General features: G+C 36.9%; 1 protein-coding gene across 5 annotated transcripts in view; it reads left to right on the top strand.

The window, feature by feature from the left end:
* Positions 1–23,476, top strand: part of LRRC7 (leucine rich repeat containing 7) — a 589,282-nt gene that overhangs the window by 296,423 nt on the left and 269,383 nt on the right. For all 5 annotated transcript variants that reach the window (XM_027873996.1, XM_027873992.1, XM_027873991.1 and 2 more), the window contains 2 exons: positions 10,389–10,478; positions 16,751–16,807. In XM_027873996.1, coding sequence (XP_027729797.1) covers positions 10,389–10,478; positions 16,751–16,807 — 147 coding nt within the window. The remainder of the gene's footprint in view (positions 1–10,388; positions 10,479–16,750; positions 16,808–23,476) is intronic.

Here is a 23,476-nt window from a genome sequence, read left to right as displayed (position 1 = left end):
AGACAGACAGACAGACAGACAGACAGACAGACAGACAGACAGGCAGGCAGGCAGGCAGATAGACACAGAACTTTTGTAACACCAGGGATACCCAAGGCACAAACTCAGAAGAGGAGAATAACTCAAAAACACCTATATAATCAAAATCTTTAAAAAAAAGATTGCTCACAAATATAATTATAATTCTTTGAAGAAATGACACAAGAGTTATAAAAGACATTACAGAAAAAAATGAGATCAATGGATAAAAATAACTGGAAAAATCATTAGTGATTTAACCAAAGATGTTACCTTACCCTAAAAAAAAAATTCCCTAAAAATAGAATGGACCAAATGGGATTTAATGACTCTAGATGACAACAAGAATTCTTAAAACAAAGTCAAAAGAATGAGAAAATAGAGAAATATATATGAAATTTTATATCAAAAGCAATGGACTTGCAAAACAGATCAAGAAAGGATAATTTAAACCTAGGATTACCTGAGATCCATAACCAAAAAAAGAACCTAGATATCATATTTCAAGAAATAATTAAAGAACATATCCCAGCCATATTAGAATAAGAAGGAGTGTGAAAATAGACAGAATCCACCATCACCTTCTGAAATAAACCCAAAATGAAAACTTGGAGGAATGTCAGCGCCAACATCCAGAGCTTCTGGACAAAAAAAAAAATAGTACAAAAACAAGAAAGAAATAATTTGAATATCCAGGAAGCACAATCAGTATCACACAAAATTTAGCAGCTATCACTTGAAATTAGCAGAGAACACAGAAAGTGATAATCCAGAAGGCAAAAGACAAAGGTCTACAACCAGAAATAACTTACCCAACAAAATTAAGTATCATTCTACAAGGGGGAAATGGGCCTTCAATGAAATAAAGGATTTTCAAATACTCCTGATTTAAAAGTAGAAGAAAGAGTGGGAAAGGAACTTTGAAATATAAATATAGAAGTCTAGAAAAAAATGAAAAGATAATGACAAATGAACAATCAGAAGAAATTTTATAAATAGTTTACATTCTAACGGAGAGGAGGGGCATTAAAATTGTTCATATAGAATCAGTTTCACAGTGGGGCTTAAAAATAATCAATTGAAACAGAAGACTTACAAATAGTTTTGTTATATTTTCAATATGTTATAAAAAATTTTTAAAGTTAGATTAATACATTAAGGGAAAATGAAAGGAAATATTACAGAACTTGTTAAGACATGTAATCCACCTTTGCAGGCAGAACTATATGCAAGCATTGAAGGAGTGGAGAGAATTATTTGAACTCCACTTTCATCCAAACTGGTCCAAAGAGGACAGAACACACAGACACGGAGAGTTTGTTGGAGAAATAAATTCAATTCAACAGGGATGCAGAGAGGAACAGGAATAAGGAAAAAAGAAATATAAAAAGGAATGTAAATTCAGGAAGATATTAGTCTCTTCCTGATTAGTAAAACCTTAAGTTTAGAGAGAGAATACTGAAGAGAAAATTTAAAAGAACAAGAAAAAGGTAATAACTTGAAATGAACAGGGAGAGAGGAGTGTAGAGAAGAAAAGTACAAGAGAAGAGAGAATGGGATGAAATAAATAAATCACTGTCATAACAGGGAATGTGAATGAAATTAATTCATCCATAAAGCATAAGAGGTTAGCAGAATTAGAAAGTAAAACCTAACAATATGTTGGTTACAACAAACAGATTTGAAACATCGAGATTCACAAAGAATTAAAATAAGGGGTTAGAGCAAAATCTATCATGCCTTGGCTATGTAACAACAACCAAAAAAACAAAAGCAATATTAGCAGTTATGACTTCAGACAGGGCAACAGCAAAAATAGACTTATTTTAAAGAGAAATAGGGAAACAACATTTTGCTGGAAGGCAGCACTAAAAAGAAATTGATTTCAATGTTTAACATATATTCACCCAATGACATAGCTTTTAAATACTTATAAAGGTAAATGAATTACAAGGAGAAATAGAATCATAGTGTTTAAGAGCTAGTCAAAGTATTAGCTTATACAGGATTATTATAATTAAATTCACAATACCTCAATCATAACAGTTCTCCAAATGTGGTTGACAGAGCCCAGGTGTTCCTGATACCCTCTTAGGGCATCTGCAAGATCAAAAATTCTTTTTATAATACAGCTAAGATGCTATTTGCCCATTAAAGTACTGCTTTCTTTTAGAACTACATATCTGTCTGTGTGAGGCCAGATTTTTTTCCCCGTATACTTCAACCAAAACAACATATCTCAACCAATTGAAGGCAGAAGCAAATATTCAAATCCAGCTGTCTTCTGTTAAGCCAGACATTAAAAAAAAAAAAGATTTGCAAAAATATGTAAAACAATGCCACTCCCCTTACTTTTTTTGTTTTGGAAAATACAGTTATTTCACATGAAAATTTGTTATTTCTGTTAACTGTAATGTTATTGTTATTTAATGAATTAATAAATATTTTTAAATTTGTTTAAAATTATGTCAAAGACAAAAGTTCTTTGGAGTCCTCAACAACTTTTTAAGCATGAAAAGAGTAGTGGGACCAAAAAGTTTGAGAACCACTGCATTCTTCCCATACTGGAAGTCAAAATTTGCCCAGCCGTGCTCATTCACATAGAAAGGTGTCTGTTTCAAACAGGCACAGCATGGACAGATCCCTATTGCTCTAGAAATAATTAGCTTCCTCATTGACATCTCTTGGCAAGTGAATTTGTACCTCTGTGCCCTAGATTCATCACCCACAAAAGAAACAATTTAGTCTGACTTGCAATTTAAAAAAAAAATGAACAAAAACCATTGTGTTGTATAGAGATACAAATTATATTGACACATTTTACGAATTCAATTATTTTAAAATCATGTAGACAACAAAATGGCTTTGGGGACCCTTTATTTTTGGAGCAATATGATGTTACCATGAGGTTAGAAGGTGACATAAGTAAACTTTGCAAGTCAATTGGCTTCTCAAAACATTATGAAACAAACAAAGCCACACAAAGCAGACAAAGTGAATTACTGATCCATTCATTCTTGTTGACTTCCCGGTTGACATTTCCTGCTGTAGCCAAATTTATTTTTCACTAAAACTACCAATGGATGAATCGGGATGTGCCATAGACTAGTATGAACGTGTGGAAAAAGTCATCAACCGGTAGATGAAATCACAATGTATTTTCTTAGCAGACAATCCCTGGTGCCATCACACTTGTGTGCACGGATTCAGAAAGTAAGAGCTGGTCCTAAACAAGGAACTTCTTTTCCATGACTCACAGAGAAATAGTTTTGAAAGATATTGGCAAAACCATCACAATCATTTCCTAAGAGAAAGATCCAGGTGCATATTAGGGCAAAAGAGAGCAATGATAGAAGCTCCAACTGTCTGAACAAAGCATTAAAAATAAAATGGGTTGTGACATTGTCTGCCCCAGCTGTTAAAGTAAAACAGTGGAGATTTTGTATTGTTCCCCAATTCTGATGTCTAATTTTCTATTATTGAGCCATTATGGACTTAATTGCAACAATCTATTATAAGTTTATACTGTGACTAAAGGTGAATACTTATGTGCGTGCAGGTATAAATGGGGTATTTCAAAAGTCTTAGTGATGTTTTAAGCTATTAAAGATTAAACTTGCTCAAAGATTCTTGGGGAAAAGGGATTGAAAAAACTGAGGAGAAACTGATGATTAGAATAGAAATGGCACTGATTATTTTATTTTATTTCTGCAACCTGGCAGGAGAATAGATTCAATCAGCAAATAATGTACTTTTTCTTCTGATCCTGCTATGGTTTGGAAATGACATCTCTAGACTATAGGACTCCTTAAATAAGTTTGTGGTAGGATATTCAAAATAAGAAGTACTGAGGAATACATCCTCCACATATACAAGCATAAGGCAATCAATCATATTTTAATATATTTATCTATCTTGAAGAGTACCTCATTGGGGATTGGACAGAAGATGGAGACACATAAATATTTAAATAAAAAATGTGGCATGGGGGGAAGGGAGAGGGATCCAATCCAGGTCATTTGCAGAATCATAGATTTAGAGCTAGAAGGGAGCTCAAAGTTCATCGAGTCCAGCCCTTTAATTTTTACATGTGAGGAAAGTAAGGCCCTGAGAAGCAAAGTAGGTTGCCCCAGTCCATCTAAGAAGTAAGTGGCTGAGCAGGGATTTGAATCAAGGTCCTCAGACTCCAAATTTAGTGATCTCTCTAGTATATTTCATTACCTGACCAAATGAGATAATTTATATGATTCACTCTGGAAACCTATTTCTATATGCATACTGTTCTCCTCCAATAAAAGTCAGAGGCTGCTTTATTTTTTTGTCTTTGTGTACTCAGTGCCTAGCACATAGCAGAAATTTAATAAATGTTTATTAAATTAGTGAATATATGTGTATTCCCACACATACACACTTATGTATATATGGAGAGGAAGAGAGAGAGGAAAAGGGAGAGAGAGACAGAGAGACAGACAGACACAGAGAGAAAGAATAGTTGAGCGCAAAAAGTATAGCCAAGGTACCCCCAGCTCCTCCACAAGATCTAGAAATTGCATCAGACCAAGTCCTGGGCAGGAAATCCAAGAAAAAAAAATCAAAGCGAGCCAAATTTCAAGCCCAGATCAACTTAGAGAGACAAAGAGAAAGATCTGGAATGCTGGAGACAGGGTCTGGCAAAGAGCACACCATAAAAAAAAAAGAATACCAAAGACCTATAGACAATATGATGCTCTACTTAGCATCCATCAGTATAAAGGAGCAGAGAACTCGAAATATAATATTCCAGAAGGCAAAGGATCTAAACTTAAAACTAAAAATAATTTACCCAGAAAAACTGAGCATAATCCCGTAGGGGGAAAAAAATGGATCTTTAATAAATAAAGGATTTCCAAGCATTCCTGATGAAAAGACCAGAGCATTGTAGAAACTTTGAAGTGCCAACACGGGAGTCAAGAGAAATATGAAAAGGTAAACATGAGAGAGCAATCATAAGAGTCTAAATAAGGATAAACTATATTCTAATATGGAGAAATGATATGTGTATCACCTTTATTTTCATAAAGGGTCATAGACGTAGTCTAATTAAACAGAGGCTTTTGAGCCATTCTGTTATGTTTTGAGTATCTTAAGGAATAATGGAAAGAGGAATACAGAAAAAAAGGGCCTGGGGGAGAGAGAGGAATTATGGGGAAATTATATCATGTAATTATAGTGCGCAAATAGAAGTCTATATAAACAAAGAAGAAGGAGGAGAGGAGAATGGAGAGTCCCTGAACCTCACTTTATCTAAACTGATCACATTAGGGAAGAATCTAGACGCCATCAGCCACTGAAATATATTTCACTCAAGAGGAAAACTAAATGGAAAGGGAAAATAATATGGAGGGTAGATTGAGAAAAGAATTAGTCTTAAACAAAATAAACCTTAAGGAGAGTGGAGTTTAAAGATGGGGTTAAGAGGATTGAAAGGATAAGAACCTGTTTTGGGGCTCTGAATGAAGAAAGAGAAGAAGGGCAGGGAAACAAAAACAGATTACAACCAACCTAGAACACTGGGACTGCCCTCACTCCTTCTCTCTTACCATCTTCTTCTTTATGAAGTGGGGGAGGGACTCTAAAACAATAGATGAATATAAAAATGAAGCAAAAAACTGATCCATCTATGACAAAAGTTTTCCAACAGATGCAACCCTTCAGACATAAAAGAACAGTTAGAAGGCAAAGATCAAGTACAAAATAGTTTACAAATATATAAAGGTCAAGAAGAAAGTATGTTAGGTACATAAAGCATTTAAGAGATCAATATTTGCTATGTTTCATAGTGTTGAATTTGCCAAGAAGTTTATAGAAACCCCTGGATAAAAATACAAGGATATAGGGCTGCTGCTACCTTTTAAGGAAAATTACTATGTGAAAGAAAGAAAGAAAGTGAGAGAGAGGTGGGGGAGGGAGAGGGAGAGGGGAGGGAGGGAGGGAGGGAGGAAGGAAGGAAGGAAGGAAGAAGGAAGGAAAGAAGAAAAGAAAGAAAGAAAATAAGAAAGAAAGATAAAGGGAAGCAAGTAGAAACTAAAGCAAGAACTAAACAAGAACAAGAAGAAAAACAGAAGCAAACAGAACATGCTAAATTGAAATCCCTGCATGAAAAGATTAAATGCTTGGTTAAATTATTGGTAATTTAGATGATCAAATTCAAAATTAACAAACAACAATGTAACATGGAAAGCATTAGGAGGAGAAACAGGGAAGTTTTGAAAAAAAGTGTTTTTGCTATCCAGATATCCTTACCTGAACTAGATTTTTTAATATATATAGTTTTGTTCATGATATCAAATGTTGCCGTTTTATTTGATTTAAACATCAAGGGAAAGGTTCTTCCAGTGAAACCTGGTTCTATAATACTGGAAATACATAAAACATAAATAAAGAGGTGGAGGGAAACAAAAAGAAGTAAAAGTACAAGAAAATAAAACAGAGGGAAATAATTAATTATCATAACTGTGAATGTGAATGGGATGAACTCACTCATAAAATGAAATGACAGCAAATGATTAGAAATTAGATCCAGTAATAGGTTGTTTAGAAGGAACACTTGAAAGAGAAAGATGCACAGACTTAAAAGGGCTAGAACAAAATCTGTAATGCTTCAGATGAAGGGGAAAAAAGTAGGGTACCAAACATCATCTCAGGTAAAGCAAAAATAAAAATAGACTTTATTAAAAGAGATAAATAAGGAAACTACATTTTGCAGAAAGATATCATAAACAATAAGTTAATATCAATACTAAATATACACTCACCAAAAGACATAGCATCTAATACCTTTAAGAAAAATTAAATGGAGAAAAATTTACAGTAAAATCATAATGGGGCACCTCATTTTTTTCTTTTCAGATCTAGGATCTAGATAATTCTAACTTCTCAAAAAACTAAACAAAAACAAAAGAAATAAAGAAACTTTATTTTATGAAAGTTAGATATCATAGACTTCTGGTGATTATTAAATGGGAAAAGAAAGGAATATAAATGTATCTCAGCTGTTAATGTTAGATTGCCAAAGTATTGGGACATACAATTTTTACAAACAAATGCAAAAAAGCAAAAATATTGAACATGTATTTTACAATCCACAAGGCAATAAAAGTTATATTTTTGAAAGACCCCTGAAGAATTGATTAAAAATTTATTGGAGACTAAATAACTTAATCCTAAATAATAAGGGGGTCAAAGAACAAATTATAGAAACAATCAATCATTTCATTAATATTGTGAGAATTAAACAACATAAAAATGGGGGATGCCCTAAAGTGTTACCTAGGGCAAATTTTATGTCTCTAAACATTTTGATTCAAAAAAGAGGGAAAGTGCAGAACAACAAATAAGATATAACTAAATAAATTGGAAAAGTAACAAATTAAAAACCTCCAATTAAAAACCAAAATAGAAATACCAAAAATCAGCAAAAGATAGAATTGATAAAAGTAGAAACTGCTTTTTAGGAAAAAATTTGAACCACTAACTTGCTTTTAAAAAAGAAAGCAAACCAAATTATCAGTGTCAAAAAAGGTGATTTTAAAATCAACAAAGAAGAAATAAAATAAATGATTAGCAATTATTTTTTTCAATTTTATGCCAATAAAACTGACAGTCTAAATTACATGGATAAATATTTATAAAAATAAAAAAATGCCAAAAATAACAGAACTAGAAATAGAGGATTGAAATAATACAATTTAAAAAAAAAGGAATTTGAACAAGTCATAAATGAACTACCAAAGGATGGGGGAAAAAGCCTCGGGATCATATAAGTTTACTGTTAAATTTATCACGTGTTTAAAAAACAATTAATTCTATCATTATATAAGCTGTTTGGGGGGAAAAGGGAAAAATGTATTCCAACAAATTCCTTCTATGATAAAAAATATGGTCTTGATACCTAAACCAAGCGAAGTCAAAACAGAGAAAGAAAACTGTAGTCCAATAGGCCTAATGAATATTGACGCAGAAATATTAAATACAATATTAGCAAGGAAACTATAGCAACATTTCACAAAGTTTAGATACTGCTAAGTTGGATTTATGCCAGTAATGCAGGACTGGTTTGGTGTTAAGAAAAAAAATTAAATATTAACATAATTAACCATATTACTAGTAATAAGAACAACAAAAATCATAAGATTATATCAACAAATGAAGAAAAGACTTTTGAAAAGACTCAGTCCCCTTTCCTGTTATTAAAACAGACTAATAACAGAATTGAATACATCTTTCTTTAATGTAAATAGTATTTATCAAGCCAGCATTATCTTCAACAGAGATAAACTAGAGGCCTTTCCAATAAGGTCAGATGTGGTTTCTCTTTCTTAAAATAAATGCAAAAAATATAAAGTCTTGGTGATCTGCCTGCCAAGACACACACAAGAACTATATAAACACAACTACAGAACACCCTTTATACGAATAAAAACAGATCTAAACAATTGGAGGAATATTAATACTTCATGGGTAAGCAAAATCGATATAACAAAAATGATGCTATCTAAATTAATTTATTTATTTACTACCATACCAATTAAATTGCCAAATTATTACTTCATATAGATATAGAAAAAAAATTTTTTTAATTCACCCTTGGGATCAAAAGATCAAGAATTTCAAGGGAATTAAAGAAAATAAATGGGAAGAAAGGGGACCTAGCACTACCAGATGTCAGACTTTACTACAAAGCAGTAACAGTTCAAACAATCTGGTACTAGTTAAGAAGGAAAGAGGTTACCATAGATGAAAGCAAATGAATACAACAGTCTAATTTCATAAACCCAAAGATTCCAGGTATTGGGGCAAAGACTTATTACTCAACCAAAAACTATTGAGGAAAATGGAAAACAGTCTGACAGAAACTAATTAGAGACCAACATCTTCTAAATTATGTCATATATGTGGATTATGAGCTAATGGCTTCTCCCAAAAATAAATGAAGAACTCTACTGTCAAATAAAATAAAGTAAAATAAACCTTATCCTTTTATTGGCAAAGACAAAATCTTAAATTCAGAATTGTTAATACAGGATTTTCAAGCTTTTCAACTTCTTTACACACAATATCTCATGTGATCTTCACAAAAACTCTGCTCAGCAGACATCGCAGGTATTATCAGCCTCCCCCACTGAACTTCAGAGAAGCGGTAACACAAATGACCAAGCTGGCGAGTAACAGAGGCAGGAATTTGACCTCAGATCTCTGTGATCCCAGTTCAGCATGCTCTCCGCTATACCATCTCCAGAGTTCTTCTGAACATCTTGCCTTAATCTCCCCCAAGTGACCAAGACTTACTCAATGACACTTGGTCAGGCCACTTAACACTTCTGATTGCCAGTCTTCATTTTGTTTGCCTCACAATTTGGGCAACACTAGCTCAAAGAATCAGTAGAATATGTAGAAATTTAATGTAGAAGGTTACTTTTGACTAAAGAAAAATAATTCTTAAAAAAAAGAAAAGAGCCTCCAGTCATCTGCCTTATGTAAATTATTGGTTTCTCCAGAGAATTTCTTTTCTAACCTTTAAAAAAAATAAAGAAATATATGTTTGGTGTCTTTATGCTACACATTCAGTATGACACTAACCATTCTTAACTATTGTTCAAAATTAGACCAAAGGGTAGCCTAATGCTACCTGTTAAATAGAAGATCTTTTTAAATATAAAAAAACTTTGAAGAAATAGTTCTTCCAAATAAATACTGGCCATTCATTTCATTTTCAAAGTTAGCAATTTTAGTCATTATTTTTGGTTTTAATTCTTAAGTGAAGTGAGATATAGGCTTTCCATCAAATGAATATATTCTCCCCCTCTCCCTTTCCCCAGTAGAATGTAAGGGCCTTGAATACAAGGCCAGCTTCTTGTTTTGTCTTAGAACCTAGCACAATGCCCACTGCTCCATAAGTGTTTTATAAATGTGGACTTCACTGAACTGAACTGAACTCAAGTGAGTTGAATTGAACTTGACTGAAAGAGAAACACTGCTTTCAAAGTCAGGGGAAGTAGCATAGACTCATCACTTCCATGAACGGTCCCTCAGCCAAGGTTCCCAAAGTAGGACACAAGAAAGGGATGATGCAGCCTCGTTTGGCAGGCATATAAATCTCACCCTGTGATAGCAGCATGGACAGGATGCTTGTCATTTGTTTTAATAACAGACAAAAATTAGAGGCTATAACAAGATGCTCAATAAATTCTACCGTCTCTGCGTGACCAAAGGAGAGTGGGGAAATTTATCACATTTCTTTCTTGTTCTCCTTAGAGATGTGTGTGTTGGTCCTGTTTCTATGGTGATGTTGATGCAATGACCATACTCCTTTGACTTTACCTCCTTTGTAGGCTCCCCGATGGCTTCACGCAGCTCATCAACCTGACCCAGCTGTACCTGAATGATGCCTTTCTGGAGTTCCTTCCAGCCAACTTTGGAAGGTAAGAACACACGACTTGGACAGATTTAATTTCACTTCACCTTGGGCAAGTATCTCACCAGCAGAGTCTGGCTCTCTTGAAAGGTGTAAGTCAGGATAAAATATGAAAAAAAAACCATTCCAATAGAGGGAGTGTTCCTAACCTGTCTTCCTTAGCTAGGAGTTAGGGCAAGTGTCACCACCATTTTTCCAAATATCTCCTTCCTTCATCAGGACTCACTCAGATGCCACCTTCTGTATGATGCCTTTCCTGATGCCCAGTTTTAATGTATCTGCACCATGATTACTTGTATTTATGCTGTGTATTCCATCAAATAAGAAGAACTAGTATTTATATAGTACATTGAGGTTCACAAAGTGCTTTACAAAAATCTCATTTGAGCCTCATAACAACCCTGGAGATAGGTGCTATTATACATAAGGAAACTGAGGCATTCACAGGTTATGTGACTTGCCCAAGATCACAAAACTAGCAAGTGTCTGAGGCTGGATTTGAATTCAGGTCTTCCTGACTTCATTCCAGTGCTCTGTCTACTATTCTACCAGGCTGAGATTGTAATATCCCTGAGGACAGGGACTCTTCCACTGTCTATCCTCTACTCAGGTGCCAAAGTTATTTTTTCCAAAGCTGGAGTCTGACCATATCACCCAAATACTCAGTAACCTTCGGGTGGCTCCCTATTACCTCTAGAATCAAATAGAAGATGCTTTTTGACCCCTCCCACTTTTCCAGTCTTCTTACGTTTTATTCCCTTACACTTACTCTAAGATCTAAGATAAGGAGACGCCCTCTCCTCCTTGCTTTGTCTCCTTGCCCCCTTACCTGTGCTTCCTGGCTTCCCTGGCTTCTTTCAAGACTTAATTCAAATCCAATCTTCTACAGGAGTCCTCTCCCAGCCCTCCCCCCACATGGCTAATGGTTTCTCTCTGAGGTCACCTTCCATTCACACTGACTAGATCTTGAATGTATGTTACAAGGTTCTTGTGAAGATCAAAGGAGATACAATTTGTAAAGCCCTTAGTACAGTATCTGGCACACAGTAAGCATGCAATAAATGCTCATTCTTCCCCCCTTACCTTGTATGTACCACAATAAAGAATCATTGTCACTCCCATTGCAATGTGAGCTGCTTGAGGGTAGGAGTCATTTATTTGTACCCACAGAGCTTAGTATCATACCTGGAACATAGTAGGAGTTTCACAAGTACTTGTTGATTGATTAGATTAAATAACAAAACTGGAATACCCTGACGACCATGGCCACAGAAGGAAGCAAGTAATGATGTACTGAATTTTATAGGAAAACTAACTAATTGCATGAGTAATTTCACGAGCACATTCTCAGTGTAGGCAAGCAGAACGAACAATTGGAAAAAAAATCTACATTTGGTTCACAAGGGCTCTGGCTTGGAATCTTGTCTCTGATGCTCGTTGGATGACTGTATGAGTCATTTGAAGGGATTGAACCTCAGTTTCCTAATTTGGGATACAAGGATTAAGTATCTCCTCTCCTTATTATAAGGAACAAGGGAAGGGGGAGAAAGGAAAAGAATAAGTATCGATTTAGCACCTAATATGTACCAGGCTAAGTCATTTACATGTGCTAAGTCATGAATACTATCTTATTTGATCTACACAACCATCCTGAGAGTTAGCTGTTATTATTATTCCCATTTTATAGTTAAGAAAACTGAGGCAGACAGTCACAGTTAAGTGACTCACCCAGGGTCACACAATTAGTAAGTGCCTGAGTTTGGATTCGAACTCAGGCCTGTCTGAATCTAGGCCCAGCACTCTATCCAGTGAACCTCCTGGCTGCCTAGCAATAGCTAACAAATGAGAATGATATTTGATTGAATAATCTGCCAACAAAGGAAAATGTGTGGCTTTTTACTACTGAAGTACCCCATGTCTCCTGAGTGCATCAGCACTGTAGTATTAAGTAACAGCCTCAGGTCTACACCTGCGATTTCACTGGTCTGGGGAGGTCCTGGGTGAGGAAGCTCCTCTGCCAGTGGAGGCCAGGCCCTTCTATGTAATGTCTCCTCTTAGGCATTATCTACAGTGGGGGGGTGGGGGGAAGGTAGGCATCAGACTCATATAGAAATGAGGGCCACTAAATCACATAGAAGGCCCCCTGGGGAGGGGTGATATACATGCTTAGAAAACTCTAGATAGATGGATGGATAGATAAATAGGTAGGTAGGTAGACAGATAGATAGATAGACAGACAATCATAGAATAGATAGATGGATGGATGGATGGATGATAGACAATGATAGAATAGATAGATATGTAGATAGATAGATAGATAGATAGATAGATAGATAGATAGATGTAGGTAATTATTTCAAGAATTAGAAAGACCATAGAATTTTATATTCAAATCAGGAAAAATTAATTAAGCACCTATATGTCAGACTGTGTTGGAAACTAGAAAAAAAAAAGAGACAAAAATGAAAGAGTCCCTGCCCTCAAGAGGCTTCTATTCCCTAGGGGGATGCGGCATGTACAAACACTACTAAATCCCAAATATTTTCAGTAAAAGGTAGTTGAGGGGGCAGGAGAAAAGCACTAGCCCTCGGGGGATGAGAAAGGCCTCCAGCCAGAGGAGGTGCCTGGGCCTCTGGGGGAGCGGCTTGAAGGGGAGGAGAGCGAGGGATTCTAACATGAACACAGGAGGTAGTCAGTACCAGATCAGTACAAGGTGGCATGCAGGGGGAGAAAGTCCTAACTGCAGAGGCAGACCTGGATGGCTTCTCGGAGAAGGTGGCACCTGAGATAAGCCTTGGAGGAAGAAGACTCAAAGGCAGGAAGGGAGAGGCACGACAGACTTCTGGGCAAACGCACAGAAATGGCGTGCCAAGTGCCAGCCTTGGATCTGAATCAATGTCATTTAGGGTTTCCCATTCGTCTTGTTTTCCAGGTCTGCCAGGCCAGGAACAGGGAACTCAGGGGGTAGAATTAAAATAAAGAGAGTAGGAAAATTTGAGAAGAGTGCCTGGACCCCAAGTGATAAAAATAACTCCCATTTCTTACACATAGACATAGAGAACTGTGTGTGTGTGTGTGTGTGTGCATATACATAGGGATAGGAATGATAAGAATACCTCCCCTATATTGAGGTGCATTTAACAGCATACACACCCATTGAAATATGCTTATGTTACACGTGAACGCTGAAATCGACCGCTCTACTATCAGAAATCACTTTCACATTCATTGCTTCATTTGATGAGCATAATAACAATTATCTTTTCTGGAGAACACGAATGTTCTCTCATAACCTGAGGACGTAGGTAATACCAACATTACCCTTATTTTAACACAAGGAAACCGTAGCCTAAAATGTAATGACTTACAGGCCCAGAGGAGCCTGGATTTAAGGTCAGGTGGTCTTTTGGACACGAGCAAGTCCAACTGCCTTGTTTCACAGATTAGAAAAGTAGGACCCAGAAAGGTTAAGTGATTTTTGCACATGGTAAGGAGCTGAGGTAAGATTTGAACCCAGGCCTTCCTGGATCCAAGTCTAGCAGCCTATCCAAGCCTATTCCAAGCAGCAGAGATGGCACTAAAATCTTGGTCTTCTGACACCAATTCTCATGTGAAATCTACTCATCACAGGGCTGGAAGTTGTCTCCATACCTGTTGTATCAGACTGAACGTCCTCCTTTTTATTATTAACCTGGTAACGATTGATTGGTAATAAAGGTAAAAGTAACCTTTATTATTAACCTAAACGTGGGCTAAAGTGGGAAACATTAAGAACCAAAGTCTTCATCTCAAAAGTTTTTCTGTTGAACCAAAAGTATTTCTGAAATATCATCACACTTTTCCGGTGCTATTCTCCTCCAAAGCTCCGTGTAGTATAGAAGGTCTTATCAGTCCTCAACTTCTATGCTGGAGGATCATAGATCCTACCAAGAGGGAAAGGCTTTGGACACGGGCCTTTGGATCTTTTGCCCAAGGACCAGCTTAGATAAATTCTGAGGGTCCATCCCCAGGTGAGCTACTTACAACAAACCCACAGCAACTCTCAAAGAGCCTCTGCTAAGTCAGGAGAATTACAACCTGAGTTGGTGCAGAGCGAGTCCCCACACTGGCAAAAATAACAGATCCTCAAAGTCACAAAGACCCACCTTTCTGTTAAATATTTTCAAAATGTGGAAAGTAAATGAGGCCATATAAATGCTTCGGGAATGACTTTTCCTAGTAGGGGGTCGAATCCGCAAGGTATGAAAAGGTTTTACCGAACAGAGGATCTAAAAACTATGATACAAAAAATGAAAGTGGATGCTAGGAAGAAAGGATTTGGGGCCTAGAAAGGAATGAATGGTGACAGAAGGACTGATGGTCAAAGGAAATCAATGCAGAGGGGTGCAGATGAAAGCAAAGACAAAAGTACAACCAAAGGGAGAAGAGTTCAGAGAGTGGGATCAGGTATTGTACCAAGCAGATGGTTAGGTGGCCCTAACTGTGACGTGGCTAGTGGAGAGATTTGTCAGGCCTGGACAGGACGGGTGCAGCGCCACACGTAATCTGAACAAAGAGGCTGAAAACCTCTTTAATCCCAAATACAAGCCAGGCAATGAATTCTTAATCAGAGGTGTCACAGAAAAAACAGTAGCTATCTGTTCTTCCCTACTCCCAATCCGGCCTCTAATTCTTTAAAGTCGGCGAAGGGCAGACCTCTTCTGCCTGCCTGGGTCCCTGAACTCAGTGTGGACACACTATTGATTCACAGAGAGAATAAGATAAATGAGTCAGTTGGTGCTATGTAGACAAAAAGGACATTTATTTGAATTTTTCATTGACTAATAATTATCCATCAATAGGCATTTGTTAAACGCCCACTAGGCACCAGGCTTTGTGCTCAGTTCAGGCAGATGCAAATAAAAAGAATGAAACAATACTTACTCTATACCTTAGGTGGGTAGCCCAGCGCATACAGCCCTAGGCCTGGAATAAGGAAAATCTTAGTTCAAACCCAGCCTCAGACCTTACTAGCTGTGTGACTCTGGGCAACTCACTTAACCTCCCTCTGCCTCAGTTTCCTCATTTGTAAAACGGAAATAATAGCAGCCCCTATCTCCCAGGGTTACTGTGAGGATCAAAGAATATCTTATTTGCAAAGTGGTTAGCACAGTGCCTGGCACACAGCAGGTGCTATAGAAATGGGATTATCATTATTACCTCTTTATATCTCCTTTGCTGAGATCTCAAATTCTGCCTTGCTTTATAGGTATTTGTGTAAGTCTTTCTTTCCCTCCTAGATGGTAAGCTACCTGAGGCCACCTGCTCTGTCTTATTATCTTCCCAGTTTTATTACTGTCTTCATTTATTACTATCTTCATTACCTCCCCATAGCACCTAGGTCCAGAGATGCTTGAGTTGTTGAATAAAGGAATGAATTCTTGTCCCAAAAACAGAAATCATGGTCACTATGTTTTCTAATACTTTGTGGGGAGGAAAGGGACAGAGCTGTCATTTAATTAGTGAGGAAGCTCCCTGTGCCAGGTTACCTAGAGCAGTATTGCATAGCTAATATTTGTCAGAGGTGAGACTTGAACCCATGTATTTTGAATCTGAAATCAGCTCTCTGTTCACTAGGTCATTTACCTCACGATATAGAAGATATCCAAGATCATTTAATAAAAACTTGAAGTCTCATTTGGCCATTCTAAGTAAAATTTAGCCATTTTAAATGAGCTTGGGATTTCTACTCTCACAGAATAGTATCCATTTGTAGATATGAAAGTGGGAAAAATAGGACTCATAAAAATGTGTGAAATGTCATAGATTCGTAGACGAAGAGATCAATAGGACCTTTGGGGTGCCTCGTCCAACCCATTCATTTTGTGACTGAAAAAACTGAGAATAAGAGAGCTTAAGTGGCCCAAGGTCCAAGAGTGTCAGAGCAGGATCTGAACCTGGATCCTCTGGCTCTGAATCCTGAGGAGCATGAAAAGAAGGCAGATTTAGAATCTGAGCAACGGGTTTGGATGCCCTACCCTGCACTTTGCCGTCTATGTGTCCTGGCCGAAGCAGTCAAATTTTAGGAGGGTCAGTTTCCTTCACAAAGGAACTTAATAGGATTCTAGGCCCCACTATGACAAGGAACTGTGTTCCTTTTTATCCTATATGTAAACGTGGTGCCAGTTTTCTTGGACATTTCTTTCTGGGCAAGAAGGGGATAAGTGTCATTCATGTTGGTTTCTGAGCCACTTTGTCATATGATTATCTTAAGAAACAACTTTGTATCTCTTTCTGTAGACTTGTCAAATTGCGGATCTTGGAATTAAGAGAAAATCACTTGAAAACTCTACCAAAGTAAGTGAGCATATATTTTGTTAAAATCTGACCTGCAATTTTCAAAGTTTTGTTTTCAGCCGCCGGCAAAACTGACAATCTCTGTTTGGAGATTGTGGATTCATTTTCTCTGTGTCATTTCAATTTCAGCATATTTGCCTCTGAAGTCAGGATTAGATTTGTTTTCCTAAAAGCTGTCTACCTAGTCACTTAGGAAATTCAGCAGAATAAATAGATAAAAATTCAGAATTTGCTTCGCTTTTCCAGCTAGGAGAAGGGGAAAGTGTATGGCTTGGTTTTAGGTTCCTCATGTAGCAACAGGCCACCATGAGTTTTTCAGCCCTAGTGCTCAATTATAATTGGGTTATAATATGCCTGAATTTTTAAAATAATAATAAAATTATCATTTTTCAGGAAATGCATCAAAATTCATCTTTTTTTAGGCCCATGTTTAAATAAGATCCCAAAGACATTCAGCATACACTTTGTATTTACAAAAATTTTTAACTATCCCATTACATATTATTTATTTAATGGAACCACAACAGTGTTTTTTTTTTTAATAGACATATTGAAATCATAGGTAATCTATACTTTATTAAAGGCTGAAATTTACCCTAGAACTTACCTTCTACATATGTAGAAGTATAATCTTCTACAATTGTCTTTAATGAATAAATAAAAGCATTTATTAAGAACCTGCTTATGTGCAAAGTGCTGTGCTAAGCACTGGAGATACAAGTAGAAAAATAAGACAATCTCTTTCTCAAGGAGCTCCCATTTTAATAGAGGAGACAAGACAGGGAAGGTTTCAGGTGCAAGTCAGATTGGAAAGGTCCCATGAACTTTAGAATACAAAAGCAAAGTAGATGGTAATATCTCTCCTAAAATGTCATTACCACTTATAAAATCATATCAGTTTTTGTTGTGTAATCGTTGGATTGGGCCAAGGATTTTGGCAGCAAGAACTTTTCATTCTGGGTCTTCAGTAGCTGTAGCTGTCACACCTGCAGGAGAAGTTGCCATATCCACAGTGGCTGCTTCCTAGAGTTATGGCTGTAGGCACTAGGCTGGAAACCTTGATATTTCCAAGGCTTTGGGGGTCAGAAACCTGGGCTGTCTCCTTTGGGGTCTGAGGGGAGATAGTGGTCTAGATGGTGGTGGTGGTATGGACCATGATGCTTCCTACGTCTCCCTCGGGGAGCTAGGCTGACTTGTCTGCTCTATGGGTGGCACTTGGGTTGGCAGTTGGTGGGAATGGTTTGCCCCTTATGAACAGGAGTGGCAATCCCAGAAGGCTAGGCTGGAAGCAGATCCAGTTGTCTAGGGGATGCTGCCACTCCTAGGATTATCTGCCTGGTGGTGTCATTTGGACAGATGTTGTTGCTGATGGGGATGAGGAAGGTGCGCTCAATTTCCACAGTTATAAGAAGGGAGAACATTCCAGGCAAGAAAAGCAAAAATAAGTCACTAATTTCTGAAATTTGAAAATAATTTGGGATGGAAAGGGTTTCTTTTTCAGAATAAAGTGAAAAATATGCATGTTATCAGGTTGATTTCTTACTTGTGATTCAAAATGTCTGATCACAAAATACTATGATTCAAAAAGTAGTACAGTTCCAATGTAGTGGTGTCCTATTCCAGAAAAGGACCAGTACTTGAGATCTTTCCTCTTAATCACCTAATCTGAGTGGTCATTTTGCTGTTACATCTTCTCTAAACAAAATAGCCCCAAAATGGGTGTTTTCTCACCCATGGGTTGATAATATATTTTCAGACATGTTTATTGTGTGATTTTGTGTCAATAACTTAGATCTGTAAATATAAAACCATGGGTTTGATACAGCAGTTAGGGGCAGCGACAGGGGTAGACCTCAGTCACACTCAAGTATCAACTTCCCGTGAATATAGTTACTGCCTGTGGTTCATTCTCTCTCACTCTTTCCTTTGAATCTTTCAAAAAAGAAAAATGTCAGAGAAATCATGCTAGCAACGGGAGAAATGATGTTGGCAATGTGAAAACATCTCTCTCCTTGACCTAGTCAGGAAGTTGAGGACAGGAAAAAACTAAAGAGAGTGGCAAAGAGTCCCCTCTCCTCGATTTTCCATTAATGTGTACTCAAGTGCAGAGGATAAAATGGAGCATGAGTGTGTCACATTGTTGCGGATCTTTGGTAGTCTTATGTGCTTATACCATTTATGTTTATACCCTAAGATGATTGACGCAACACCATTCCTAAGCTATGTTCTTTTTTCTGAAGAATGTGAGCACGGATCCATAGTGAACTGAACTTCTGTAAATACTGTGGGTAAAGCCATGCTTGGGATTTAGAATTTTATAACAATGTTCATAAAGGAAGCAGCATACTTATGGAAATGCTTGTTGAAAATATAATCTGGTATCTGTTCTCCTTGAGAGAGTTTATATTTTCAATGTAAATATGTTTTGTATTGCTAGTGGGAGGTTTTATGAAAGTTAGAGTTAAAACACTAAAGAGATAAGAAGAAAGTTAAGTTAGGAAGTAATATACTTAGCTTTGGGGCATGTAGAATGAGAATCGTAGCAAAAGATTTGGTTTTGGAATGACTCTAGAGTATGTTTTCATGAGCTCTTTTCATTATACATGATTACTTTGGGTCTTTATTTCCTGGAACAATTTTTTTAATATAGTAGGTGCTTAATAAATGTCTGTTGCATTATATTGGGTGGCTTCTTAATCACTATTCAAAGTGTCATTGACAACTGCATTTTCTAGCAATCTTCCTTCCTCTTTTATTTTCTATGGTTTTCAAGGAAAACCAAAGTAGAAATCATTGCAGAAAGCATGATTTTGTGCATAATGATGGTGTTAGAGATGGACAACATGGAATAGCAAATGGGGAGTTAGCCTTGGAGTCAGGAAGAGCTAGATTCAAGTCCTGCCTCAGACACACACTGGTCACAACATAACTCTGACCCTAACCCTGGACACTTCATGACCACTCAGTGTTTCAGGTATTTCTCTAAGAGTTGTTTGTGTCCTCTGTTGGATGGAGAAAGCTTCCATGCTAGAAATTACATACACTAATGGCATTGCAGGTCCAGAGCAATAAAACTTCAAACCTACTATTGTACTCAACAATTAAAAAAGAAAAATATTAACAGCCTATATATGCAATGAACAGTGTTAAGCACCACTCTCACTTTTAGCAAATATGAACTCCGTTACAAGTGTGAAATATGATGCCCCTTTAGCGCCCCTTTCCTACGGAGAAGTTTGGAGATGAAAAGGTCATAAAAAGTATTTTTATGTGAATAAAAAGATTTGCATTAATTGTTATCAATTAACATTTTAATACCAAAAGGGTCATAGGAAAATAACTTTATTTTAATACAAGTTGAAGAAACATAGCTTTCGGGTAGAATTTGAGAAGTTTGGGACAGAAATGGAATTATAATACAGTAATATAATATGTAAATATATAATATAAATATAAAGACATATTACCCTGTGAAGGATATTATAAAGAGGCAAAGATATTTTATTTAATTAAAACAAGAAAAATGTGAGTATAAAAAACAGTTTCCAGGACACCAAAGATGTATTAGACCACACTGTAAACTTTAGAGCTATAGATGATTATGGTAACTCAGGTCATTTGCATATGACTGCTTTATTACTAAAACTGATAAAACTAAAACATGAAAAATTTTATGCTATTTTGAAGGCTGAGGTATTATTTTAAAAGAACCATCAGTTTCATATAGAAAATTTGGAGAGTTGTGAGTTTTTAAGTGAAAGATGAGTCACTCTGTTGGCAGGTTCTCATTTAAACCACTGAACTATATAGAAAGCTAAGGGGAAGATGCTAAAAGGCTGCTGTGTTGGAACTGTGGCAGATAGAAACAGTTAGCTGACAGATTTCCACTAATTGATTCCTGATTGGTGGAACAGAGAAATAACTTCATTGATCAAGAGGGACAAATACTCCCCTCTGCACCACTTTGAGTTGGAGAGATGTGAAATGTCTTACAAGGACCTGTTGCTCTCTGCTGCCACCTGTGGCATGATATGGAAAAGCAGAAAAGGCTTCGCAGGTGCTTTGATATACAGATGAACTGGCTTACGGTCAACCTAAGTGGCAGGTGAATGAATAACCTACTGGTCTGATATGTAGAGCCCGGATATAATCAGTCTGATGAACTTTGTAGCTGTCTTTAAGAAAAGAGTACTATTATTCATCCTAAAAAAAATAACACTTTCTAAGTACTTTTTTAGAGATAATTATAAACTGAAAAAAAGTGTGAATTCTGTGTCCTGATTAGAACAGAGAAGAGGTTTTTCCCAGGTAAAGAATAGTGAGGATAAATTGTCAAGTGGTAAGCAGAGGCTCAGTTTCCTGTAGTATATATATTCCTTAATGGGCCAATAACATCAAAGCCTAAAGTCTAGATTTGGGTATTACCTTAAGCACAGGTGGCCTTTCCTCCCTTGTGTGCTTCCCTACCAGGTTCCTGTAAATATGTGTCCCCTCTTCACTGCAAATGAATTTCACTTTCCACAATGGTGGGAGAGTATGATACAAGATACAAAATATTTAATATTTTGTGATATATCTTATTAATATCTGTAGTATTATTATTTCTTTTGTTTCTGTTAACTAATGGTTGTATTTAAGTTGTAAAATAGTATTTTTTGCAAGTGAGTGATTGTGTAACTACCATTTACTCTATGCATGTCTTACCTTGGGACTAACTGGTTGTGTATTGAATGCATTGAATATGGCATTCAAGGGTGGAGAGGAGAAGTTTACTGAACCCCAAAAAGATTAGCCCAGGGATCCTGAGATAGTTTGAATGTAATAATATAATGGTAGTCCACTATTGAGATTCTATATATAGCCAAGATAAAGCCCCAGAGGGGCCCATCCCAGAGAAAGCTTGGATGTCACCATGCTAAGATAAGAGGTGTGAGGCCCCTATGTTCTAGGGTCTATAGGTGTGGTTTATCTATGACCCACTGTAATAACCCCAGTAACTATGATATAATAAAACTCCTTAATCATTTGAGATGTTCACAAAATTGAGTGGGCTGTCCCAAGAAGTAGTGTGGCCACCAACACTCGAGAATGTCAAGTAGATACTAGATAACCAGGGATGTTATAGAGAAGATGAATACCTCAGGTTGGCCCTGCTTACCACTGAGCTTCCCTATATCCCCCCAACTCTAGACCCCTGTGATAACCCCAGACTCCTTAGTATCTGTCTTTTCTGGATTCAACAAAAAGGCTTCAGTGTTGCTTAGACAGTGTTTTTTTTTTCTCTTTCCTTTTTATGATGATTCTAAACCTATCCATTTGTCTACCTATGTACAGTTCACTAACATTTCAATGATAGGGGCTGCCTACATCCTTCAATAGTTCAAGAGTGCCATTGAGAAGTATGTGACACTTCCAGAATCAAATTATCTCATTTACTAAAACCAAGTCAGTTGGCCCTGTACATCTAGGTTATGACACATAATTATCTTGATTATTTCCAATTCATCCTGTCTGTAGCTTATTTGTACATACTTGTTTACATGTTGTCTCCTCCGTTAGGCTGTGAGCTTCTTGCTCTTTTTTTTTAATATCTCCAGCATTTAGTACAGTGCCTGGCACATAGTAGGTACTTAATATATATTCACTGACTGACTGACTGACTTATTATTGGCCTCATGGTATACCATGGATAGAAAACTAGGCACAGTGTCCTTGAGACCTGGGTTCAAGTCCTATATCTAACTTATACTGACTATATGACACTGAGCAAGAGGTAACCAGGTGGTGGACTTGGAGTCAGGAAGGATTGAGTTCAAATTCTGTCTCAAAACACTGTAGCTGTGGGACCCCGGATGTCATTAAATCTTTATTGTTGTTGAATTGTTTCAGTCATGTCTGATTCTTCATGACTCCATTTGAGGTTTCCTTGGCAAAGATACTGGCGTGATTTGCCATTTCTTCTCCAACTCATTTTATAGATGAGGAAATTGAGGTAAACAGGGTTAAGTGATTTTCCCAGGGTCACACAACTAATAAGTGTCTGAGGCCAGATTTGAACTCAGGTCCTCCTGACTCTATGGCCAGTGCTCTATCCACTGTGCCACTAAATCTTGTTGGGCCTCCATTTCTTCCTCAGTAAAATGATGTTAATAACAGCACCTACCTTATAGGTTTATTGTGGATCAAGTGAGATAACATGTAAAGTGCTTTGCAAATCTCCAAACACTATATAAATCCTGGTTATCATTAATAATACTTAACCTCACGGTGCCCAGAAAACACTGAATTGCAGAGCAATTGCTGATCTGCTTTAGAAGAGAGATTTTTTTTCAAGCAGTCCTATACACCAATGATATGACAGGTTCGGGGTTTAGTTTGTTTGTTTGTTTAATGATGTAGTGGCATATGCATGGCAGAGGAGTGAGAGCTAGCCTTGGTCCTGCCTGGGACACTGGCTGTGATCCTGGGCAAGTCACTCTTACCTTTCTGCACCTCAAGCCTTTCCCACAACTCAGCTCCCACATCATGCCCCATCTTCACTGACAGAGGTCTTCTACCGGGAATTCTCCATCTTGACAAAACTGTAGCTTCTTCCCATTGTCATATACTGTGGATATGAGTGTGTAGGCATGTTGGAATTAAAGTTATTGAAATGATGAACTTGTGACA

The sequence above is a fragment of the Vombatus ursinus genome, unplaced genomic scaffold, assembly GCF_900497805.2.
Source record: "Vombatus ursinus unplaced genomic scaffold, bare-nosed wombat genome assembly UNPS02014804.1, whole genome shotgun sequence".
Classification (NCBI taxonomy): domain Eukaryota; kingdom Metazoa; phylum Chordata; class Mammalia; order Diprotodontia; family Vombatidae; genus Vombatus; species Vombatus ursinus.
Note: the sequence above shows the minus strand (reverse complement) of the source record. Positions and strands in the feature narration are given on the sequence as shown.